The sequence below is a fragment of the Mytilus californianus genome, unplaced genomic scaffold (assembly GCF_021869535.1).
Source record: "Mytilus californianus isolate M0D057914Y unplaced genomic scaffold, xbMytCali1.0.p SCAF_4, whole genome shotgun sequence".
Taxonomy (NCBI): Eukaryota; Metazoa; Mollusca; class Bivalvia; order Mytilida; family Mytilidae; genus Mytilus; species Mytilus californianus.
Window position 1 is genome coordinate 56,237,281 of NW_026262690.1, and position 13,884 is coordinate 56,251,164.

General features: G+C 31.7%; 1 protein-coding gene across 1 annotated transcript in view; it reads right to left on the reverse strand.

Moving 5' to 3' along the window:
• Window positions 1–856: 856 nt before the first annotated feature.
• LOC127698478 (regulator of G-protein signaling 7-like) overlaps window positions 857–13,884 on the reverse strand; it is a 115,255-nt gene continuing 102,227 nt past the window's right edge. Inside the window, exon 16 of the mRNA XM_052201962.1 lies at window positions 857–5,098. Within this exon, the coding sequence (XP_052057922.1) occupies window positions 5,060–5,098 (39 nt within the window). The 3' untranslated portion in view covers window positions 857–5,059. The remainder of the gene's footprint in view (window positions 5,099–13,884) is intronic.

Below are 13,884 nucleotides of genomic sequence, written 5' to 3' on the forward strand. Positions count from 1 at the left end.
GTCATCTATACTATTATTTGTCTGTTTGTCTTTTTATTTTTGGCCATGGCGTTGTCAGTTTGTTTTCGATCTATGAGTTTGACTGTCCCTCTTGTATCTTTCGTCCCTCTTTTATTATGTTTTCTTTTGTAGAGTTTCTCAAACCTTGTTTTCTTTCAAACTAAGGCACACGCAAACACCAGAAGTAATGCTACATTTCAGTTTAAAAGAATCAGTAATTGATAACAGCAGAGACATATATAGGTACTACATATACATGTCTCAGATAAGAGGTAATACATTTGAGTACGGTTTAGAGTAACAAAAAAGCAAAGCAATCTATCGCATGTATGAACATATGTTCATAATGGAGTACATGACATCTTGAATATGCATGAAATAATTAAGACCGAATTCTTCTGTCTCTATTTAGAATATTGTTCCTGATCTTCATTTGCTTTTCACTCCCCCCCCCCCTATTTTTTATCTATTTTTTTTTTGGTTTTTTTTTGCGATAAGAATTCGGTCTTGAAATACAGGACGTTCAGCGTATTACAATCAAACTAAGTAACAAAATTACTAGAAGAAAAAAAAAACAGAACAATATATGAGTTTCAGTAGACATTTTCTTCCTTGGGATTTTCGGTTACTATTAAGTAGTTTGATACTTCGTGTTTTTTACTGACAATCACACGTACACACTTCAGACTCGAGGCGATTTAAAGCTTGTTACATTCTATATAGACATCTGCTATCTTTTTTCAAAGATTTTGACCTCTAGATGTCTTTAAGGTCTTCATGTCGTTGGGATGCTGTTTCATTGGCACACTCTACATCTTCGTTTTACTAATACAAAAAAGTATATTAAAGAACTTCAAATAATGATAATTATGATGTTTTATTTTGTTTTGTGAAATTTCACTCAGCAGCAAACAAATTACATTCATCATATACAGTAGTCTTGCATTCATTTTTTGATTGAAGCTGAACAGTCATTTCGATGTAATCAATGATCAAATAAAGCAGATAAATAATTCATCAGAAGCTTATATACTAAGTATAGATGCAAGCGCAACACATTAATTACGGATGCATTAATATTTATCTGCAGATCATGTGTTATGATTTATACATAAACAAACTAAGAATGGTACTAGTAGGGCTTTGCAAGGTTATGTTGGTTTCCTAACTGATAAAGCCAACTTGACCTTTTAGAATATTTGGTCAAAGTCGACCACGGACATGTTCCACTTGTAGCCACAGTCACATCCTTTTATCCTCGATTGGGACATCACTGAAGGCGAGTTGTCATGAATTTTTACTGGTAATGAGTAACACGATTGATTCCACTAGTGATAGACTCATAGATGCGTACCATACAAGGACACCTAAGATTATTCCCGGTTTTTGGTAGTTCGTGTTACTCTATATTAAGTTTTCCGTGAAGTGTTATGTAGACTGTTGTTTGCATTTTCGTCGTCTTTTTATCATGATGTTTTCTTTCTCTATTCCACTTATGGCCTTTAATTGTCCATTTGGTATCTGCTTCTACCAATAAAACTATGTATAAACAAAGAAAGAACTTTGCCTCTTTGACGTTCATTTCAGTCTACTAATGACCATCAAAATGGGTCGAAATAATCAATTTCTTGAGGTTTAATATTTTTTTCTTCAAAATTTCAGTAAAAAGATCAAATTCTACAGGAATGTATTATTTAAAGGGGCGATAGCTACGAATTCGGCATAACAATAAAATATTTACATGTTTACAAAAGCGGAATATAGAAATAATATTTCGCTATTAGCAGTCAATTTGGTCTAATTTCATCAAAATAAGCTAAAAAAAATTCACAGGTGTATTATTGACTTGCAAGTCAATAATTCAACTAATTTGAATCCGTATTTATATAACCTTTAACTCAACCTTTAGTGGAAACGGGTTGCACATGTGATCTGCATGGCATGTGGTTCATTCACTAAAAAGACAAGAATGTCAACATTGAAAAGTGAAATCAGGGAGACACTAGAAACAAAATTTGTTTTGACTGGTCCAGCCAACAAAAATCATTCTTAGGTAAAACGATGATTTTACATATATATTTAACCATAACATAAAATCAAACAGAACTTCAAAATCCGGTTGCACGTGTTTGCTATCTATTTATATTTATGTTTATACTAGGTTAAATGACTGTCGGCAGTCTTCGGAGGTCATCTCGATGGACAACTAGGTGGCGTCTGTTCTATAATAATACGCACGAAATGCTGATACATTATAGCGAGCCCGTGCACTGTTAATTGTTTCTTTTGGACTTTTTGTGATTTGAATATACGTATATGCTGTAAATAAAGTATCAGAATTTGGGTCAAATCTGTTAACACGAATTTGACGGCTAATGCCCGTTTAATATATTGATATTGTATTGTTATGTATACATATATTTCTCTATTTCTATTTTACATAATAAAAACCCTGCTTCAATCACCGAAATATTTGTGCATTTAATTTTCATAGATATTTTTTTTTTTTGTGTATGAATCATCAATATAGTTTTAATTTCAACCTGTGCATACACAGGCACTTGTGGTAACTTCTAAACAATTTCACATGTAGAACTGCATTGTTATTTTTGTCATGCATTGTCGTTCTCAAAATTTGAAATATTACAGTTTGATATGTATTGAAGCATTGTATGTCAGGGGATATTATTTATTGTATGTACAAGCAAGTTTGACATAATAGAATCTGTGGAATCTGTAGCAATCATCATTTTCGTTATAAAAGGAAAACAATGATCTATCTGCATATTGAATATAGTAAAACAATCTTACACTTTGCGGAAAAGTAATAAGCATAACAGTTATGATATGCATATAGACATTGAGTTTTTCTTGGGAACGTAAATTATTACGTTATCACCTCCATAACTATTTGTGTGATGCGTATAAAAGTTTAAACAGATAAACAATGTGGTTGATAAGCAAAATGAAGTTTTTGTTATTCCAACTTACCAAACGATATTTCGGAAATTGATTAAGAAAGAAAGGTACAATGTTGCTGAATTGCTGACATAAAGTTATGATTAAATAAAAAAAAAGGAGTATTGTATGTTCTTATAATGGAAAAATACAGTAAATATTTTATAAAGTAATTTTCGATCATAGATAAATCTTACTATGTGAAAACCTGCCATAGTTTCAATGAATGCAAATGGTATAACGTCAGAAGGTACATAATCGACATGGGTTAAAGTAAGTTTGAAATAGGGTTCAAACCCCTTATATCAGGTTATAATCAAAAAGTTGAATGTCTGTGTACAAAACGAGCTGAAATTAGATTCTCGAGTAACCGGTGTCGATGAGATATAATGTCATGGGACAAAATACTACTGTCATTAAGAAGTTCGAAATACTATATATAGATGTGTTAATAATTTTTGGAAGCATTTACATTCATTTTATGCAAAAAAATCTGTAAAAAAAATAACTCATTTTTTTATTTATAGTAATGCCAGTATGCTATCTTCATTCAAAATAATCTAGTTCGAGCTCGTTCAGATCAGTAAAAGTGTTCAGCAGAAATTTTTATCTGTTTGTGCATGTATGCAACAAATTATGAACATGAAACAAAGAATTTTTCTATATTAAAACATATCTCTTTCCCAAAAATTGCATGAACATTGTATTTTTTATTGAAGAGGAAATATAATTATCACTGCAGTGTTCCTGAGGACATAAATTCAACCTTTGATTAAAGCAGTTTTGAATGTTTAGTCCGCCCATCTTTTGTTTTCAAATATATTAGTCATCTTTATATTTGACGTGTTTGTAGATATATATTGGACTAAGTATTTCACATGATTACATTGTTGTAAAATAAAGAGTAGCATTCAGGTTGTGTTTTGTTCGTTATATCAGATATATTCATGCATGCGTTCCATTTTTTTTTTATTCATATATTCCCAGTTGCTCATTTAGTATCAAATTGTCTCAGTTTTCTATTTCCCTACGTAGTTCATCGGAGGTATGAATGTGATTTGAAATGAGGATCAAATAAAGAGGTCAGACAATTTTTCCTTGTATTCACTTATCCGCTATGTTAATTTTCAAAAGGTCATCGATTCATTAAAAAATAATCATTATCATATAAATGTTTTCGGCTTTGAATAATAAGCAATATTATATCAAATTAATAAAACATTCAATTGATTTATAAATACTTATATATGTCTCAAAACTGCAATTTTAATCAATTTTTGACAATGTTTAAATAAAAAATGGACAAGAAAAGAATCCAAAACAAAACCATAATTTAACTAAGCATAAAAGATTTTGGTTCCGGGCGCCTTTCCATAGAAACTTTTACAGGCAATCATTGATATTTTCAAAAGTTTAGATAATTCCAGTCGATGACATCAATGTTTCCAACTTTGAGTATGCGAGTAAACAAATACATGGGCAATTGTCATACCTCTTTGTACAAGATAATCAATGACGGAAATATGAGTAAAAATGCCCTATTCATATAAAAAAAAAACAAAAAAACAGCAGCACATATTATATTGCTTCTCTCGTCAGACAGAGCTTACTTTTGTATTGTTGAGAGAGCGAGATATCAAACTGCATGAAAGCTACATTTGGTATTTCAGTCTTACAAACAGACATATTCAAATATTACTTTACAGCATCATACGTTGTTAACAGCAACTTCTGACAACTTATCCCAAGAGCGAGCATATACTACGATAGTCAAAGTTTTGTGTATATTGCTATATTGCTATGTGTTTGGACATTGAGCCTTTATTTCAAACAACGCTCCTAATAGCTGATTTCTGCTATTAAACTTGAATTGTTTCTTTCGGCTTATATTCACAGAACTATTCTTATAATGTCGTGTCAAACGTTGACTTCTGTAACTTCCATAAGAATATTCTTATCAGGTGTTTCTCAGCAGTTGTTTTACACCGGATGCTCTTAAACTGTCTCTAATTAAAAGTGACTTAAACCTGATGTGTGTTTATCAGAATGTATCGTCTAATCGATATTTCCAGTAAAATGTTTTCTATAGGTTACCATTTTGTCAAACAACTACTTTTCTAATTTCTAGTCGCTTTTTACTCTGAAAAATAAAAAAACGATATCTAAGCAAAAAGATGAAATAAATACAAAATCTGACACTTATGCGGTTTAAGCATAAAGATGTACAGCGTGCAACACTACCTCAATGTCTTCTTCTTTTATTGATTGTTTCTCAAATTATCCCTTCATTTATCTTAAACTATTTGCAAATAATTTCAATATGGAAAAATCTCTTTAAAATGAACATGACCCTAAATACCTGAATATTAAGTATGTGATGCCAATTTACAGTGCTTACCTATATTTTTGGAATAATCTTCATCAGAAAATTATGAAATAACCTTCATCAGAAAATTATGAAATAACCTTCAGCATAAAATTATGAAATAACCTTCTTCAGAAAATTATGAAATAACCTTCATCAGAAAATTATGAAATAACCTTCAGCAAAAAATTATGAAATAACCTTCATCAGAAAATTATGAAATAACCTACATCAGAAAATAATGAAATAACCTTCAGCAAAAAATTATGAAATAATAGTCATCAGACGAATTCTAGGTATTTTATAATTATTGTCCTTGTTGTAAATGTAGTAGTAAATCAGAGCTCTATGTAGTAATGCCTACATATAAATCATAACTACCTAACACTCTGAATAAAGCTGAACAGATTAATAATTGGCTGCAATGGAAGTATGTGAATTTAAATCATGAAAATTATATAATTAAAACGGATATATTGCATGAATGATCTAAACATCCAAGTAAATGATTTGAAATCCAAGAAATTAGCAAAATATGATTTAAAAATTACCAGAATCAGAACCAATGATATTTTTTTGAACTTAAATATTTTTAAAAACTTAAACCTAAACTGCTCCCAAATGAGTAGTAATTATAACACCGCTGTACAATAGAATCCAAGGTTCCAAATGTAATAATAACGAGAAGTAAATAATAGTAATACTAAATATTTGGGGGAAATTATATACCAATTTAGAAACATTATAAAGACATGAAATTGTCTTTTTTATTCTGGTTTCTATGATGACTTTATTTATCATTTGATTATTTGTTTAATTGCTTTCTAAATATGTCTATTAGCTCAATTTTAAGTTTGTGAGAATTGCTTTGCTTTCAAGTGCCTATTTATATAAATTTTCATATTTTTACAGCTGCTGATCTGCCTTCGGGTGTTCCAGACAACTGTCCAGAGAATCGTTTGCCACATTGGCTGTTGTTTGAGATTTATGTGACAGTTCTATCTTAATTTTTATTTAAGCTTTCTAAAAAGATCTGTTTTATTTGCTTTATGCATGGCTGTATTCAGTTGTATGTTTTATAAGTGTATGATGCTTTGTTTTTTTAGTGGTTTTTGTATACGTTTTTATATTTGATAAAAGCTCATCAAAGCTTTTGTTTATATGTTTATACAATGTCGAATTCAAATAAAGTATCCTAGCTATCAATAAATGGTAACATTTAGAAAGAAGCAACATTTTGACAGGAATGTTTTTGGTATATCTATTTATGGTTTCATGCTTTGTTAATGTGTTTAAGATGTAGGTTTTGGTACCACATTGTTTTAGGTTCTTTCCTAGTGCTAAAGAGAAGGTTTTTGTGTATGCAGTTATTAAGGCAAACTTTGTGTTTTACATTATTTTGTGTCCGCTTGCTGGTATGCTGTATAGTCTGAGGTAAAAAAAAATACAAATGATATTTCTGAAATGAAAGAATTTTGATTTTTAAGGTGATATTTGAACTTTAGTCATATAATTCATATGTCCCTACGCGTTATTTTGTACAAAATTAAACATTATAAACTTATTGTGGCAAGCTAAATCAGCTTTGAACAAAAATATGTATTAATGTTAACAAGAGTGCACACGATGAAATGTCTCGCCTTCTTTACTAATCATTGATATTATGTTGATAGTCCTAAATATAAAGCTTTACTACAACTATCACACACACTTAACATGATCCAAGAAAATGAGGTCAAGGTCATATAAACCAAACAAGAAATACATGTACACCTTACAACCATTCAATACACTAAATATAGTTGACCTATTGTTTATAGTTTCTAAGATACAGACTTAACCACGAAAACTAAACATTGACCAATGAACCATGAAAATGAGGTCTAGGTCAGATGAACCATGCCAGGCAGACATGTACAGCTTGCAATCCTTCCGTACAACACATATAGTTGACCTATTGCTTATAGTATTAGAAAAACAGACCAAAACACAAAAACTTAACACTGAGCAATGAACCGTGAATTGAGGTCAAGGTCAAATAAAACCTGCAAGACTGACATGTACATCATAAAATATTTCCATACACCAAATATAGATGACCTATTGCATATAGTATTAGAAAAAAAGACCAAAACTCAAAAACTTAACTTTGACTACTGAACCATGAATATGAGGTCAAGGTCAGAAGACACCTGCCAGCTAAACATGTACACCTTACAATCATTCCATACACCAAATACAGTAGACCTATTGCATACAGTATAAGAAAAACAGACCAAAACACAAAACTTAACTATAACCACTGAACCATGAAAATGAGGTCAAGGTCAGATGACACCTGCCAGTTGGACATGTACACCTAACAGTCCTTCCATACATCGAATATGCTAGACCTATTGCTTCTAGTATCTGAGATATGGACTTGACCACCAAAACTTAACCTTGTTCACTGATCCATGAAACGAGGTCGAAGTCAAGTGAAAACTGTCTGACGGGCATGAGGACCTTGCAAGGTACGCACATACCAAATATAGTTATCCTATTACTCATAATAAGAGAGAAATTAACATTACAAAAAATCTTAACTTTTTTTCAAGTAGTCACTGAACCATGAAAATGAAGTCAAGGGCAATGGACATGTGACAGATGGAAACTTCGTAACATAAGGCATCTATATACAAAGTATGAAGCATCCAGGTCTTCCACCTTCTAAAATATAAAGCTTTTAAGAAGTTAGCTAACGCCGCCGTCGCCGCCGCCGGATCACTATCCCTATGTCGAGCTTTCTGCGACAAAAGTCGCAGGCTCGACAAAAATTGGCCACACACTGTTTGCAGGTTATTCATTATGGATGTGTTTTATCCTTGTGTTTATTCTGCCTGGCTGGTTTGTAGGCTTCGAAGGTCACAACATCAACCTTCCTCGATTTTATTTTTCAGCCATTAATCAAATCCTTAACCTATTACACTTCCATGCTCACCACAAAACACAGTCACCTCGCCCATCTTTTAGAAACGCAGTACAAAATGAAGATCTGACGATTACCTTGCTAAAATGATTTTCTCATAGTATGGGTATTAATATAGCCGATAATATACCATATATAAGAGATTTGTTTTTCCATTTTGATATGTTGTCTGCTTTGGTTGAAATTAACAACTTAGCCCTATTCCCACACCTTGACCATACTAAACCAACTTGTTTTCATTTCCGTACCATGGTAGTAATTATATTATCAATAAAGTGCTTCCATGCCCTTATTAATAATTATCAAAAACAAACAATAAACTGGTCTATACACTAGATCAAAATCATCTGGCTACCTCCATCCGTATGCGTGTTTTTATCTACACATAGACTTCTCAAAGCTTAGTCCTCTACTTAATATGATGGTTTTTTTTTCAAAGAAGTTGAAGGTTAGGGAAAGCGTGTAAATAAAAAAGATTCAGACACATTTAAAATTATGACAACTTAAGCTTGATCTTGTGTTTTTATTGTGCAAACTTTATTCTTTATTTGTTTTACAAAAAACACAATTCCAACGTTGAGAATAAAATATCATTTTTGAAAATGACAATTTTAAGCTTTCAAAGGGATTATTTTTTTATGACTTAAGAAAAATTAAATGTGTATTGCAAACTTAAGTTTATTAGTAGAACATATATGGTAATTGCAAATGAGTCTGTGGTATGCATGGAAACTACCCTGACGTGTCTTCACCGAAAACCTACAAACAATAACACTTAAAACACAGAGAATATCAAAGAAACTATGATTGAAGTAATAGCATAAAACAGTTGACAAAATAATGTACAAATAGCACAATCATGAATGCTGAATCCTAACAAATATCATCACATGCTTTAACTGTCACTTACTTCTAAACAAGACAGGAAGTTAGAAACTAAAAGTCAACGATGGGGGAAACCATACCAAAAGAAACTTCAAATTGTGTGAACGAGGACATACGTCATACAAATGACCCTATGAATGTGTGTAGCGAAAGCAGAAATGCAGATAAGAACATAAATTTGTGAACTCTTAACGCCAAAAAATCGGTCTCAGCATGAAGGAAACAAGTAAAACAGTAGTCAATGAAATGAGAAAATATAACATATGTTTACTAGCTAGTATAGGGTATAGGTGTAAGCAAATGTAGATGGACAACAGATGGGTTACCACTAACACGTTGAGACCATATTATACTCAGGACGAACAGACAAGCCCCATTAGGAAGTCGAGCTATTCTTAAGAAAAGAAGCAAAAATGGCTCTTCTACAATGGCAATCCATTGATTAGAAAGCTATAAAGGCACGATCCTACTCGAAATATTCAAAAATGTCATTGATTCAATGTTATGCACCTACCAATGACGCAAGTACTGAGGAAAAGACTAAATTCATCGACAAACTACAATCGCGTGTGTCAGCACAGTACCAGCATGTACGGTGTTTGTCTTGTAATTTGTGATCTTAAGGTGTGGATTAAACGCACAGAAAGTCACAGGACAGAAAGTCACAAACTTGATAGAACAAAAAGTCACAAATAATTTGTTTGAAATTGTTGGAATATATATATGGGAAATTTCTTTAAATAATTTCTTTTTATTACATATATTCATTTTACAGTCAACGAAATCGTTCATAATCACTGTGTATCATCGCCACCGGAAATTGGGTACTAACGAAGCGGAGAGAAATGGAAAAAAAAGTAATCAAGGTAAGAATTCATTCAATTTAAAGCATTTCTACTGATTTGACGAGGGTATCGCTTAAGAAATGATTTTCTGATATATAATTCTTTAAATTATTAGGCCGATAAGTACAAAATTAAGACAAGATTTTGTGTTATACTCAAGAACTTGCCACTTAGTACCTGAAAATTTCGAGGTCGATCGTCCTCTGTCGCCCCATTGGCAAGATATTCAACTGTTTTTCATTATTTTTCCAGACACTTTTTTAGATTATTATAGTGTGACATCATATTTACTGAAATTTGTTGTCAAAATGAACGTTTTTAAAGAATATAGACCATCAAAAATAAAGTCTAGGGTACGGCAACTTGCTCATGTTGACAAATTTACTGTATGGCAACTTGTTTTCAACTGTATGGCAACTTGCTAATTTCAAAATATTTATTTGCAGTCTTTTTAAAGAAAATAAAGTATTAGGTTCAAATATCTAATTATGCATTTGATAAAAATACAATTCGCTTGACACCATTTAAGATGTATACACAATATTAGGCATGGACACAGTCCTATTACATCTTTTACATACCTGATGTATACAATATGAATACGGCATATACAAAAGCTGGCAAATGTTGTAACTTTCGGAAAGGCATGTCACTGTTTTACTGACCTGTTGTTCTGCTCTGACGTAGCGTTAAATGTTACCCATGTCCGTCCGACCCGTCTCTCCCGTCCGTCCAGAAAGTCCCAATAATTGGTTTCCGTTCTCTAACTTTAGTATGCCTTAACCAAATGTTTTAAAACTTACACGAAATGCTTATCACAACAAAACACAGATCAAGTTATAAATTGGGTAGCGTCACTGTTACCGTTCTTGAGCTATGCCCTTTTATAAATGAAAAAAAGCTGAAGCTGTCGTTTCTGTTCTCAAACTTTAGATTGCCTCAACCAAATGTTTTAACCATACAACATTAGTCAGCATTTGTATATAAGTGATGAACATTTCGGGGATGGGTTGTGGGTGGAGGGAAGGAAGGCGGTAATGGCAAGAGATTTTTTTCCGCATTGGATATTTAGAACCATTAAGTAAATGAATAACTTTCAACTTTCAGATAAAATGAAATATAAATGAATTATCATTCTCTGCAAAAAAATGTTGTATTGCTACACCACGGCACCATGTTAAGGGAGGTTTGAGTGCTCACACTCTGTTTAACCCGCCTCAATATATATGTGTCTGTCCCTTGTCAGGAACATGTAATATAGCGGCTGTCGTAAGTTGCTGCCTGGCATATTTGTTTATGATTTTGTCATAAATCAGGCAATTTTGATACGGTATGGGTTTTGTTCATTGTGAATTGTATACTAACCAATAGTTGGTCAAATCTATTTCATTTGGACTTTGTTTGAAAGTCCTCTCAGTGAAAACCATTCCACGTCTCGTTTTTCAATTAATGTTATTGTCTTATTTGTAAAAGGCAGATACAGCCAATATATTAGAATAAAGAACATTAATTTTCTAAAAAAAAAACTTCATCTCTATATAGTAAGAAATGAACAAGATCGGTGGCTAACACAGTTTAAATTAAAAAAAAATATTAACCTTAGATTAATCATTTTTGAAAAGAATGAAAGAAGAATCCGATACAAGGGATACAAATACAAATCCGGCTGTGGCTACGGCATAAACTATTTATATAAACTTTCTACATTTGTACTTGAGAATAAAGATGACCTTGTATGAAGTTTTTTTTTGTTTTCATCTTAATATTATATACTTATTAATTCAATTCACAAAAGCTAGCATCTTCGACTTGTAAGTTTTTAAAGAATTATAATGAAATAACATCTAATAAGAACAGGTTGAAATATTTTTGAATCCTGATGGTGCATACTCATAAATTCTTTTGGAAAAATCCACGTAAATTTAAATGTTGATTTGATAGCGCTCATTTATTTATTTGCCCTCGTAAACAGTTTTGTTAAAATACCGAAATCGGTAAATTCTTATCGTGAACGAATAAGTCGGGTACACCTTTTTACATTCAGGCGTGCTTAAGTTGCACTTTTTTCTTCTTATTAATGATTTTAATTTAAGCATCTATCTAAAGATTAGACTATTTACACACACACAAAAATAGGGCTTACTGTTGATTTTGAAACTCTATGAATTCACATTTATATTCAACCAAACAAATAGGCCGAGATCCATACCTTTATAAGTTTCAAAACAGAGAAGGTGTGTTTGAAAACAAATGATCACGTACTGCTATATCTTTTAAGGCAAATGCAAGTCTTACTTATATTAATTATATGATTGTAATTGGCACAATATCACATTAAAATATACTGAGAAATATTATACATAGTAATCATGAAAATGTACTACTGTAACAATGAAAATTAGGACGAATACACTCCTTTTCACTACCCCTCCATCTAGTCATTTAAGTTTAGGCCAAACAGCCTTAGCAACAGTCTTTTATTATTTTTTCCCTGTAAATAAAAAGATTGATTGAATTTACTTAAACTTAAAAAAAAAAATACAATCTTATTTTCAATAAGAAACAAGAAAATTAATTCGAAACACAATTCATGATTTATTTCTCCTAATTTTCAATGAAAACAAAGTATTTTCTTCACTCTTCTTTTAACATATTATTCATTTCAGAAATTTAAAAAATAAACAATAAACAATGTTGAAGACCGTACCTTGACCTATAATGGTTTACTTTTATAAATTGTGGAATTTCTCGCTGCATTGAAGACCTGTTGGTGACCTTCTGCTGTTATCTGTTCTATGGTCGGGTTGTTGTCTCTTTGACACATTCCCCATTTCCATTCTCAATTTTATTGGATGGAGAGTTGTCTCATTGGCACTCATACCACAACTTCCTATATCTATTTAACCCAGCACATTCTTTATGTGTCTGTCCGAAGCCACGAGCCTGTAGTTTGGTGGTTGTCGGTGGTTCATCTCTTATATTTGTTATTTTTCGTAAATTGTTTTGTTATGAGTTAGGCCGTTAGTTTTCTTGTTGAATCCTTCCACAATTTTCATGTCGGGGCTTTTTATAGCCGACTGTAAGGTACGATATTTCGTTGTTGAAGGCCAAACGATAGCATATAATTGCTTACATACGCTTTTTTTTACCCTGGTGGATAGTTATCTTATTTGCAATCATACAACATCTCCACTGTTTATATTTAAAAAAAAAAAAAAAAAAAACAGCACCAACAAAAGATGAATGGTCGGGTTTTTTTTTATTGAACTTACAAAATTTCACCCTGACAACAAATAAGACAACAGTCGTTAGTATTATGACGATATATGAATGTATTTAGGATAATATGGTTGAAAAAAACCTTTTTGTCTTTAAAAACACAAAGTCAAATAGAGGTACGCAACGGCGACTTCTGAACGAAATTAACGGCATATATTTATAGTTTATTTTGTATATTTGTAAGCCGGTTAAGCTTTGATACAGCCAAAATTTCGTCACTTGATATTATCTAAACAGTGATTAATTTCATCTTTAAATTACAATATATTGCAAGTCGCCGTACAGACAAAAGTTGCTATTTTGCAATTCGCCGTACAACGTCCTGCAATTCGCCGTACAATAAACAAACAATGTTTTGGTCAATATTCTTTAAAAACATCTTTATGACAACAGATTTCAGTCAATATGATGTCACACTATAATAATCTAAAAACGTGTCTGGAAAAATAATGAAAAACAGTTGAATATCTTGCCAATGGGGGCGACAGAGGACAATCTACCTCGAAATTTTCAGGTACTAAGTGGCAAACTTTGGAGTATAACACACAATATTGTCTTAATTTTGTACTTATCGGCCTAATAAT